The sequence below is a fragment of the Monoraphidium neglectum genome, assembly GCF_000611645.1.
Source record: "Monoraphidium neglectum strain SAG 48.87 unplaced genomic scaffold scaffold00617, whole genome shotgun sequence".
Lineage (NCBI taxonomy): Eukaryota > Viridiplantae > Chlorophyta > Chlorophyceae > Sphaeropleales > Selenastraceae > Monoraphidium > Monoraphidium neglectum.
Window position 1 is genome coordinate 12,338 of NW_014013011.1, and position 11,169 is coordinate 23,506.

General features: G+C 64.2%; 5 protein-coding genes across 5 annotated transcripts in view; 4 read left to right on the top strand and 1 right to left on the bottom strand.

Moving 5' to 3' along the window:
* MNEG_4444 (hypothetical protein) overlaps window positions 1-1,045 on the top strand; it is a gene marked incomplete at both ends in the record, with an annotated part of 2,391 nt that extends 1,346 nt beyond the window's left edge. Inside the window, 2 exons of the mRNA XM_014047079.1 lie at window positions 16-484; window positions 1,038-1,045. Coding sequence (XP_013902533.1) covers window positions 16-484; window positions 1,038-1,045 — 477 coding nt within the window. The remainder of the gene's footprint in view (window positions 1-15; window positions 485-1,037) is intronic.
* A 291-nt stretch (window positions 1,046-1,336) lies between these two features.
* On the bottom strand, window positions 1,337-5,377 carry MNEG_4445 (acyl-CoA dehydrogenase domain-containing protein; the record flags this gene model as incomplete). Its single annotated transcript, XM_014047080.1, has 9 exons — window positions 1,337-1,398; window positions 2,158-2,293; window positions 2,478-2,507; window positions 2,844-3,017; window positions 3,626-3,880; window positions 4,178-4,382; window positions 4,689-4,782; window positions 5,090-5,169; window positions 5,355-5,377. 9 exons carry the CDS (start codon window positions 5,375-5,377, stop codon window positions 1,337-1,339), a joined length of 1,059 nt encoding a protein of 352 aa, XP_013902534.1.
* Window positions 5,378-6,800: 1,423 nt separating this feature from the next.
* MNEG_4446 (hypothetical protein) lies at window positions 6,801-7,384 on the top strand (the record flags this gene model as incomplete). The annotated part of the gene is made up of 2 exons (XM_014047081.1): window positions 6,801-6,878; window positions 7,046-7,384. The coding sequence occupies 2 exons, from the start codon at window positions 6,801-6,803 to the stop codon at window positions 7,382-7,384; spliced, it is 417 nt and encodes a 138-aa protein (XP_013902535.1).
* A 1,228-nt stretch (window positions 7,385-8,612) lies between these two features.
* On the top strand, window positions 8,613-9,017 carry MNEG_4447 (hypothetical protein; the record flags this gene model as incomplete). The annotated part of the gene is made up of 1 exon (XM_014047082.1): window positions 8,613-9,017. One exon carries the CDS (start codon window positions 8,613-8,615, stop codon window positions 9,015-9,017), a length of 405 nt encoding a protein of 134 aa, XP_013902536.1.
* Window positions 9,018-10,476: 1,459 nt separating this feature from the next.
* Window positions 10,477-11,116, top strand: MNEG_4448 (hypothetical protein; the record flags this gene model as incomplete). Its single annotated transcript, XM_014047083.1, has 1 exon — window positions 10,477-11,116. A coding segment is annotated over one exon (640 nt), but the record flags the coding sequence as incomplete, so codon positions are not given.
* Between the last annotated feature and the right edge of the window lie 53 nt (window positions 11,117-11,169).

The window sequence follows — 11,169 nt, forward strand, 5'->3', positions numbered from 1 at the left end:
CCGCCACTGACGCAGCTGGTTGAGAGGCTGCACACCGACGCCGAGTTTTCAGAGTCTGGCATTCTGTTGACGGCGCTGCGGGCGTCAAGGGAGCTCATGAAATGCAAGCACACACATCAGGAACTCGCCGATACGGGTGTGATCGCCGCGGCGCTGCAAGTGATCTCGGTGGACGTCGGGCGCGGCGACGACGGCCCGGAGGCGGTCGCAGCGGCGCTGATCAGCGACGCCGCGAGCAGCGAGGGCCCGCTGCGGGGCGCGGTGATCGTGGAGGTTCTGCCTCTAGTCGCGCGCCTGGCCGGTGCCGGCGGCGGGGCAGCGGCGCGCGGCGCAGTACGCGCGGCGGAGCGGCTGACCAATTGCTGCGAAGAGCTCGACAAGCCGCTGCTCGCGGCGGGCGCCGCGCCGGCGCTGGTCGCGCGGCTGTGGGATCGTGATGTGGCGGGCGCGGAGGACGCTGCGTGGGCGATCCGCAACCTCGCATGTTCCGGGGAAAAGGCGTGCTCAACGATCATGGCATGCATGCCGCTGCCGCAGCTGCTGGATCTGGCTCGGGGCGGCAGAAGCGCTGCCGAGCGCGCCGCAGCATGCGCTGCGACATGCGCAGTGAAGGAGCTTATCGTTGGGAACAGGCGGGCGGCGCGCGTGCGGGCACGGGCGGCGGCGGCCGCGGGGGCCAGGGAGGTGCTGAGGAGCGTCGTTGAGAGAGGTGCAGCTGACGAGACCGCGAGAGACGCGGCTGAGGCGGCGCTAAGGGCGCTTGCGGCTGCCGTCGGTCAACAGGGCAACGGTGGCAGGGGCGCAGAGAGTGAGGCTTGAGGATTGTTGAGAACAAATTGTTCACGACCGGTGTCTGCGTTGTTGACATTCAAACCCACTATTTCAACACAAACATGGTGTAGAGAGAGGCGACGCTCTTTGAGCACTTATTCCTGCTCCCTGTTGGTCATAACATGAGTTGGCCATGTCAGGTCAGCAAACAAATGGCAGGTCCATCCGCACGCCATTGCAATACCCGTTTCCTGTGACAACCACAGCTTGCTGAGGCGCACTAATTTTCCTGCACGTGAATTGAACGCCTGCAGCATATGACGATCAAAAGCGAACGCCCGGGAGGTTCAAAAAAACAAGCAACAGGAAACAAGCAGTCAAAGCCAGGACGCTCACCCAGAAACAGCTTCAACTCATGTGCCGTGCAATAAAATGATCTCCATTAAGACATGCAATTATCCTGCTCTAAGAGAAACTGGTGTCCGATGCCGGGTCAGGGGGTATGTTTGTGGTACAGAATGTGATCTACACAGGCCCACGCGAGTGCGTCATCTGGGGGGCGCCGTCAGCCTCCCATGACGCGCGCCAGCTGGCGACTGATCACCAGACGCATGACCTCGTTGGTGCCTGGGAACGCAGGTTGGTGGGTGTGACAGTTGAGAGGTTTACATATCACCAATTATGTGTTCACATGCGTGTGCGCATACATGCGATTGAAAATCCAAGAAGGTATTTCAACTGTAATGGGTTGCCCTCGCACGTGTGTGTGTGTGTGTGTGTGTGTGTGTGTGTGTGTGTGTGTGTGTGCGCGCGCACGCGTGCGTGCGTGCGTGCGTGCGTGCGTGCGTGTGTGTGTGTGTGTGTGTGTGTGCGCGCGCGCGTGCACGTGCATGTGTGCGCGCGCGTGCACGTGCATGTGTGCGCGCGCGTGACGTGCATGTGTGCGCGCGCGTGCACGTGCATGTGCGCGTGCGCGTGCGTGTGCGTGCGTGTGTATGTGTGTGCCTTGAAAATTGCCATCCAGCTCCTGAGTGTGACGACGCTAGTGGCGGCCCCAGATTTGAAGGTTCGCGCGCGTTATGCCAGCGGCTAGCGCGGGGGCAGCACCACACATGTGACGTAAGAGCCCCTGTAGAACTGCGTCTGAGGCAGCGTCGCCCTTGCACACGACCGACAGCCAGCAACCATCCAGTTTGATCCGCTCGCCATGCGGTGCAGCTTTGCAACACAATCGATCGCGCCCAGTTGCATGCGCGCGCACACGCGTGCGCGGACACACACACACACACACACACACACACCCACATACTCTTGCACAAACAAACACACACACACAGACACATGCATGCGTGCTTCCTGCTCGGCACGACACTAGTCAATGCGCACCCTCCAGGATGGAGTGTACCCTGAGGTCCCTGACCAGCCGCTCCATGGGGAAGTCCCTCAGGAAGCCGTAACCGCCCAGCAGCTGCTGCGCGTCGAGCGCCACCCTGAAGCACTCGTCGGTGGCCAGGCGCTTGGCCTGGGACGTGATGGACGGTGTGCGTCCATGCGTGTGTGTCTGTGTGCACGTGTGCGTGTGTATTGCGCGACTGGCACATATGTGAGTAGCAGCACAATCGCAAAACGAGGGACGCAAAACCGCACACATGGGGTGCTCGCCGGGAAAACTTGCTGATCGGGGCGGGCATTGGGGTTTGCCGCACCATGGCAGCCATCATGGTTGCCTCTGGCGCCTGCGTTTACAAAGAGGCAAGGCGGCGCATAGTTAAGGCACGGTCAAAATCACCAAAGCGTGAGGGTGGGGCATGACAAATGCAGCAGTGGCGGGCTAGCGGCTCTGCATCGCCGCCCAAGCATGCTCTGGCGCGTGCGGCCAGCTGTCGCCGCCTCAAAACCCCCGCCGCAATCAAAGCACCCGCTGGCCTTGATGTCAACCCTCTTGCAAGCGACGGCCCTCCCCACGCCGATGCAGAAGGGCTACCTATGCCGATGCAGAAGGCCCACGTATGCGTGGGCCGGTTCCCAAGACCCTGTTAGGCCCCTTTCCCCTCACACACACTCTCACACACCTTGGCGTCAAGCGCCGTAGCCGCATGCCGCACCATCAGCCGCGACGCCTGGAGCCGCGTCGCCATGTCAGCCAGCTTGAACTGCGAGGCCTGCGGCAGCAGCGGCGGCGGCAGCGGCGGCGGCATCATCATGCCCAGTGCCTTATTGTGGCAATTGCTGTCAGAAGCCTGCTGCTTTGAGAGGCACGTGTGTACCATAGAGGAGCGCCACCTAGCTGCACTGCCAAGTGCTGGGGCCTGACTGGTCACGACGGGGGGAGCTGGCCCGCCGGGCCAACACACGTTTTGTTGCGTGCGGGCCGGCGGCAGCGCCAGCGAAACCAATTGGGTGTCCGCCGTCAGATGCGTAAGAGGTGCCAAACCAAGGGTTGCCTGGGGTTAATCCCAGGCAATATTGCTGGAGCACGGCAGTACCCCTAATCGTGGGTCCGCCCTACACGGGATATTGCTCTCACCTGAAAACGTCCAATTGGCTGTTGAGGCGCGGCGACAAGATGTGATTGCGGCAGTAAAGGGGATGTCGGGTGCGTGAATGCGAGCGCAGAGGCGCACGAGTATTGCCAGCAGTGGGCAGCACCTGCTGCAGGTGTCGTGCAGTCTCAGGGCGCCGCCCTGCGGCTGTACGCAGCGGCGCTCGGTTTGGCAGGGCTGCGATCGAGAAGTTGAGCGGCGGGCTGATCGTCTACATATTGCAGGCGCGCCTGCTGCCTTGACGCGGGACCCTGCGAGCTCGCGTTTGCGGCGCGCGCGCCGCATCCCGCTCAGCGCGGAGCCGTCCGCACCTGCCCGAATTGAGAACGCTCGCACGCGTACGCGTAGGCCGTGTCCAGGCAGAAGGCGCCCCCTCCCACGCTGCACGCCCCGATGTTGATCCGCCCGCCGTCCAAGGCAGCCATGGCGATCTTAAAACCCTGTCCCTCAGACCCGATCAGGTTCTCGGACGGCACGAAGACCTTTTCGAGGTTGACGGCGCAGGTCGGCTGCATGCGCCAGCCCATCTTCTTCTCTGGGGCACCAAAGCTGAGGCCGGACGCGCCCTGGCGCAATGGCGAGTGGCGTTGGAGGATGCGTGTGCATGAGATGTTGGGGGCAGGGGCCTGAGCCGTGGCAGGTAGGTGCGCAGTAGGCGTGCGGGAGCGTCATAGCGGATGTACAGAACGCTTTCACCCCTGGATTTGCCTGGGAGCTGCCACCCTTGACGTGGGAATTAGGTGAGGCTCGACCCAGGTTGACCGCTGTCAACAGCTTTGAAAGTGGAGCAGGCAAGCGGTGGCAGGAGCAGGCCGCCCAATAGTTGCCCAGAAAAGGGCACCCCAATTTTGTTATAGCCGCACCTTCTCAACCAAAAAGGCGCTGATCCCTTTGTCCCCGCCGCTGCCTTTGCTACTGCTGCTGCCGCTGCCGCCGATGCCGCCGCCCTCCTCCCCTGGTGGCGGGAGCGGCCGGCCTATGCCGAGGCCGATGCTGCCGCTGCCGTCGCCGCCGTCACTTGTGGCGGTGCGGGCGATCACAATGTAGACGTCTGCCACCCCGCCACCACTGGGGAAGGAACGAACATATGCATGGGGCAGGCAGTGTTGTGGGGAGTGACGAGGTGCTGAGTGAGGACTGGTGCGCAGGATCACTGGTTGAAATCAACAGAAGCGGCAAGCTGGCGCACCGGCGGACCACTACAACATGCCAAGAGGCGCTCAGGCAAAGCGATATTACTGCTTGCGGCTGGAGCCATCAGGCTGCCGCAGGACCAAGGGTCTGCGTGTACAACACGCACGCACACATACGCACACACGCACATGGATTCACACACACACACACACACGCGCGCGCGCACACTCACACACACACCTGATGAACGCCTTGCTGCCGCTGAGCAGCCAGCCGCCATCAGTCCGAGTCGCCACCGTCCGCATGCCGGCCGCGTCGCTGCCGCTGCCAGGCTCTTGGGAGCGAAGAGTGTGATGCGTGGCACACGTGCACGCGCGGGCGCGCGTGTGTGTGCGTGTGTAAAAGAGCATGAGTGCAGTGGTGCCTACTGAGCGAACATTTATGAACTTCAGGGCAGGGGTACATCGCGATTGCGACTTGCTGTGGCTGAGAGCTGCACCTACACAACGGCAGGATATTGCAAACGCAATTTGCAACCAACCACCTGCTGATGCTTCCATGTCCAATCCCATAAGCCTGGATGGCTACAGGAGTGGGCAAATGCGGGACGCTGCAACAATCCTAATCATGATCCTGCTCACCGGTGAGGCAGTACGCCGACATCAGCTCGAGTGACGCCAGGCGTGAAAGGTACCGCCGCTTCAGCGCCTCACTGCCGTGCCTGCAGGGTTTGATTGGATATATTGTCCAAGAGTTGCTTGCAAGTCGTCCCTTGCATTGTCTGAATTGCATCTGGGGTGACCTACAAGGTAAATATATGCTGACCGTTTGCCCGTTGTATCAGACCCCTTGTAAGTGAGTCGCTTAAAGAGTGTCACGCACCCCTGCAGCCTCGTTGCCCGTCACCTGTTGATAATGCCGCTCGCCATGTTGTGGATCGTCAGGTAAGCCGTGAACGGGACTGGGAAGATAGGAGGGCGGGTGACAAAGGGGATGCTCAGGCCTCCGTCAAAGGTGCAGCGTGGTCAGTTGCTGTGAGAGATGCGGGCGGGCAAAACCAGTGTGGACCGAGCGAGGTGGGTTGCTTTGAAGAACAAGGGGTGTGGGCGCAGGTGCTTGCATGCAGTTGGGGGACCAAGGGAGGGCTCGAGTTGACGAGGCGTGTATGGAGGCCACTCAAAAGTCACGAGACGTCTATGGAAGCCAGTCAAAGGTCAAACCTAGAGGTTGCATCCCGCACCCAGCCCCGCACCCCACCCCCGGGGGTGCCGCACCGTCGCCATACGCAAGGGCCTCGAAAATGACGGCGCCGTCTGCAACGTGGTGGTGGCGTTGGCGGATTGAGGACGCTTCACTTAGGCGCTTGGCACTGCCGATCGCTCTTCCTCGGGTCCAGAGCAGCGAGGCGGTCCGCCACCGTCGCCCAGGCATAAGCGCCTCCGCTGCTGAGAGCACACGCGCCTCAACGCAAAGAACAGCCCTCTCCGCCGGCGTGCTTCGCGACACCCTCAACAACAGGCACCCAGGACCCCCGGCGCACCGCACCCGACCGGCTGAGCGCCGCGCCGCCGAACTCCTCTGGCGTATAGAGACCCCCAAACCCAAGCTCGGCGGCGCGCTTGAAGGTGTGAATTGGAAACTCCGAGCGCTCGTCCCAGCGCGCGGCGTGGGGCGTTAGGTGCTCGCGCGCAAAGTCCGACGCGAGGGCTGGGGGTGGTGTGAGGTTGGTGGGCGACGCCGGGGCGGGCGGCGTGTGGGGGAGGGGGGGGGGCAGGGTGCGGGGTTGTCCGGGGCGGCGTGTGCAGGGGCACGTGCGTGGCCAATGGGCGGCGACGCACGCATGCAGCAGGCGCTATGGTGCCATGGGTAATGCAATAGCGCCACAATTTAGGCGTCTGTCCTCACTTTGGAAATCGATTTGCTCGGGCGTGAGCCCGAGCGTGCCCCACCCGCCAGGCGCGTCCGCCAGCGGGGCGTCCGACGAGTGCGCTCGCCATGCTAGACGCCCCGACAGCGCTTTGCCAGCCCGTTTGGCTCCTTGTCTTAGAAGCAACATCCAGGAGGCGATCCGGAAAGGAGGCACCACTGACGAGGTGGCAAGCGCGCTCGAGATCAACTACTGCAGCCAATGACAACCGGTATCAGTGAATAATAATAGTTATGCTACCAAAAACTTTCAAACAAAGAATGTTTTGCACATACAGCACACTTTTGTCGCATTGACGGTGTCTGCTCCATCCTCATCGCCCGTGGCGAATTTCAGGCCCGCATCGCAATTTCAGGGTCCCAGATAGAAACAAACACGCGCGCGCGCACGGGCGGAGGTCTACGCGCGTGCGCCGACCCGGAGCAATGGCCGCCGCTCCGCCTCAAGTGCAGGAGGCTGACCTGATGCCACTTGCCGAGGCTCTCAAGCTGCTTGGGCTACAGGTATGCGCATAGAAGGAGGCAGCTATAATGAGGCGTTTGAATGGGGATGGCGACAGGCAGGCTGCACGCGTGCGCGTCGCATCAGGCCAACCAGCTCGACGTGGTGTGGCGGGGCGCTGACCCAGGGCCGCCCGGCACCTGCGCCCACGCCCGCGCCCTCACTGCAGGAAGGCGCAAGCCAGGAGCAAATCAGGGCCGCCTACAAGGCCCGCCTGCTGCGCCTGCACCCGGACAAGCAGCAGGCCGCGCGCGCGAAGCGCTCGGCGACCGCGCCCTCCCAAAACACACCCACTGGCGACAGCGCCACTGGCGGCGGCAGCGGCAGCGGCGAGGCGGCCGCGGCTGCGGCGTTCCACCGACTGCAGGCCGCGTACCGGGCGCTCACCGCGCCGCCGCCGGAGCAGCGGTTCGACGCGCTGGTCGCGAATGGGCGCGCCTTCAGCCGCGAGGTCCTGGACGAGGCGCTGAGGCAGGGCCTGGGACCTGCGGACGTCGCAGCTATGTGAGCCCCGCCCCAACCCTTTGACTTCATTTATCTGTCGCTGTTCTTGGACGGCGCTGCTGTCGTTTGTGAAGACGCGTAGAAGTGTGGCGGACGGCGTTCCTCTTGCTTGATACGGCTGACGGTTGGTTGCGTCTTGCGGAGGGGCGGGTGCCAGGCCGCCTCATCGCCCGCTCCCTTGACGCTGGATGGAGGGCCCCCAACCCAGCGCAGCAGACAGTCTCAGGCAGCAAACTGGTCAAGGTGTGGCAGTTTGCGGCTGGCGTGTGACGCCGAACTGCCACCCGCACACCGGCCATGCTCACCTTGTGTCCCCGTGAAATACTCCGACGCGCAGCCAGCAAACGGTCGAGGCGTTCGAGGCCGCCGAGGCGTCCGGCGGCGCGCCGCCCCCGGCGCCGCCACCAGAGGAGCTGCTGGTGTGGCGGCAGCTGCACAAGAGCATCCAGCGGCGGCGGCGGAGAGGTGCGTGCAGGATAGCAGCCTGGTGATAATCCTGCATCCCCGCCTGCTGTGATGTGCTGTTTTTGGGTGTGATGTACTGTGTTGTCTGTGGACGTTCACACCATGTTGTTGTCTGGGACACCACACATCAGGATGACAAGGGTCTTGAGCTGCAAACCTGATCATTGTATCTGCCTCTGTGCTTCGCAGAGGAGCGGGAAGCGGCAATGCGTGAAGAGCAGGCTGCTGCGGGGCAGGGCCCGCAGCGGGGCCACAGCCGCGGCGAGCAGGGGCCCAGCCCCGCGTGGGCAACGCTCAAGGGGATGGTCTCAGACCTGCTGCTGTCGACACCGGCAGATCTGTGGGTTCCGGAAGATTTTGGGGCGGGGCGGGGCACGGCTGGCCCCGGGTTGGAGGTGGCTGCGCCCGCATCCCCGAGCGGCGGCGCGGACCCAGGCCGGGGCAGCAGAGAATGCAGCGGTGACGGCGTGGCCTCCCGCGGCAGCAGCGGCAGCAGCAGGGATGGTCCTGAAGTAGGCAGCGGCACGAGCAGCAGCGGCATGAGCAGGAGCAGCCACCACGGCAAAGTGGTGCACGGCAGCAGCAACAGCAGCTGCAGCAGCAGCAGCGGCAGCAGCCCTGCAGCTGGGACCGACGAGCGCAGCAGCAAGCGGCCGTCGAAGTCAATGGGCGGCATGCAGCAGGAGCTCGGCGGCGGCAGCAGCCAGCCGCCGAGGTCTCAAGCGACCAGCGGGCAAGCGACAAACAGCTGCGTCGAGCGCCCGGGGATGGCGGGCTCTAATCCAGAGGTGAAGCTGCGTCGCCGGCGCCGGCAAGAACCTCTGCAGCAGGAGGAGCAGCAGCAGCAGCAGCAGCAGCAGCGGCGGCGGCGGCGGCGGCGGCATCATCATCACCATCAGCAGCAGCAGCAACAGCAGGAGCAGCAGCAGCAGCAGCAGCAGCTGCGGCAGCAGGGCGACTTCCACGAGCAGGAGCCGCACGTGCAGCTTCAGGGGCCCCCACCGCCGCCCGCGCAGCAGCTGCTATCTCTGCAGCAGGACTTGAACCCCCTGCCCAAGCTGCGGCGCGGCTGGCGGTGGTATCTGGTGTTGGCAAAGAGGTTGCTGGTGGCGAAGGGCCTAGTGTTGTTGGCGGCCGCGGCGATCAACAGCCTCCCCAACGGCGGCATGTGAAGTGCTGCTGCCCCCAACGGCCGGACCTTGTTCTTGCATGCGCATGCGTACGCTCTCCGATGGAGGTGGGCATTGCGGCCACTGCTGGGGCGGGCAGCCGCCAGTGCCAGCGCGTTATTGCACTGCGCGTTGCCCCCGCCTGGCCACCCGTGCAGGGTCCGCGGCAGCCGCGGTTCCCGCAGCCTATCACAGCCGCTGTCGCACCCATAATGACGCCGCACGGTCCTGGCTGCCTATCTCGCATGCCCTGGCAGCCCGCTCCACTATTGGGTGCCCTTGTGTCACTTCCACGGTGCCATACACATTACCTCCACGGGACCCCAGTGGGACTTTATCATGCAGCCAGGGGCCCTGCTGAATGCCAGTGGCGCTCAGCCTGGGGCGACATGACCACAGTCAGGGGACAGGGCGGGCGCACAGGAGCAGAAGCAATGAGGGTGCAGGACGGGCAGCAGGTATGTGAGGGTGGCTGTCAGCGGTAACAGCACACACATTTCCGAGGCAGCGGCGTGGAGGAGGCAAAATAAGAGTCCGTGCGAGCCGCGCACAAGCTGCGCGATTCAACGCGCCTGCGCTGTGCCGCCGAAATGCGAACGCAGCGCCTCGCCTCACCCAGGTTTGGCAGCGAATCGACTACGCCCGCTGCGGCACTGCTTCCGCTCCAGCCGCCTCAACGTGTCCGTTTCGGCTGTCGCACTTGCATAGTCGTCAAGCACCGCCATGTAACCCACTTATGCACAAAGCCTGGTACTTAGCACCATCTGGGAACAGCGCTGGATTCGGCATAGCCGACACGGGGGACGGGGGATACGGTGGCGGACTGCAGTGCCGACAGCGACCCGGGCGCGGTGGCCAGGTGGTGGCTGTGCAAGTACCGCCAATGACATTGATACTCAGTGCTGCGTTGCGTTCAGGTGCCTTATTTGGAGATCCAAAGTCCCACGAAGGCCGTGCGCGTTCCACCGATTCCAGTTGCCAGTGTAAGTTACGCACGTCGACCCACCACGTGTGTACTCCAATCATGCCGGTACGTCTTTTCATATACTTTAATAACACGCAAGCTACCGGTAGACCGCCTGGTCGACGGAGTGTGCCGAATTTTTGGCTCACTGTCTGAAGCAGCCGTCTTTTGGAGCTGTGCAGAGGCGCCAAAGTGAGACATAGATACTAATCACCGCAGCGCGGCCAGTCTGAGAGCTTGAGAACGCAACAAGTTGCACGCCCCGCCGACGCCCAGCCGCGCTGATTGTGGCGCTCTAGGGCGTGGCGCGAACTGCACAGGCTGCGCACGTGGCAACCGCCCCTGATTAGGAATCCTCACTACTCCTCTGCTTCCCTTCTTGCGCAGTCCGAGCCAGGCCCGCCGGCAGGGCAGGGCACGAGCCCCGGCTGAGTAAAGCCCTCAAGCGGTACCAGCAGGCCAAGAAACACAGCAACCCCAGCACAGCGTTTGGAGCAGATGACGCCCCGCACCTTGGTCGTCAGTGTTGACCCCGCGGCCCCCCAATCCTTCGACGCCGGCGGCGGCCACGCCGTTTGGATCGCGCTGGCTGGGCCCCCGCCCAAGCCCGCCGCGCGGCCACGGGGGGCCGGCACTGTCGCGCACCCTGTACTCGCCTGGTGCGTCCCCGCCGCCCGCGGCGCCGCCGCGCGGGCGCTGACAGCCGGCCAGCGGTTCAAGATGCAGGCCGCTGACCGGACGGGGGGCGAGGTCCTCAAAATCGACGCGGGCGAGCGCCCGGTGCTCGACAGCCCGGCCGACATGCTGACGGGGCAGCAGGGGCTGCCAGCCGCGCTCGTCCGCGGCGTGAGGTCGGCCCTTGGGCTGCCGTCCGGCGAGGCGAAAGCGGGTACGGCCCCGCAGGCCAAAGGCCGGCGTGCCAGCGGCCGCATCGGCGAGGAAAGGGCGGCGTCAGAGGAGCGCGAGGTGGGCCACCACAGCGGCGGCGGCGGCCGCGGCGGCGGCCGAGGAGGGGACGAGAGGTCGGAGGTGGGCGAGGATGCGGTAGCTGGGGCCGAGGCCGACGTTTGGGGCATCGTGGGGGCGCTCGGGATAGAGGAGTCCGGGACCGCGGGCGAGGAGAGCAGCGGGGCGGGGCGTGACGACGCGCTCTCTCCCTTGAGGGGGCGGCGGGGGCAGAACGAGGAGGGG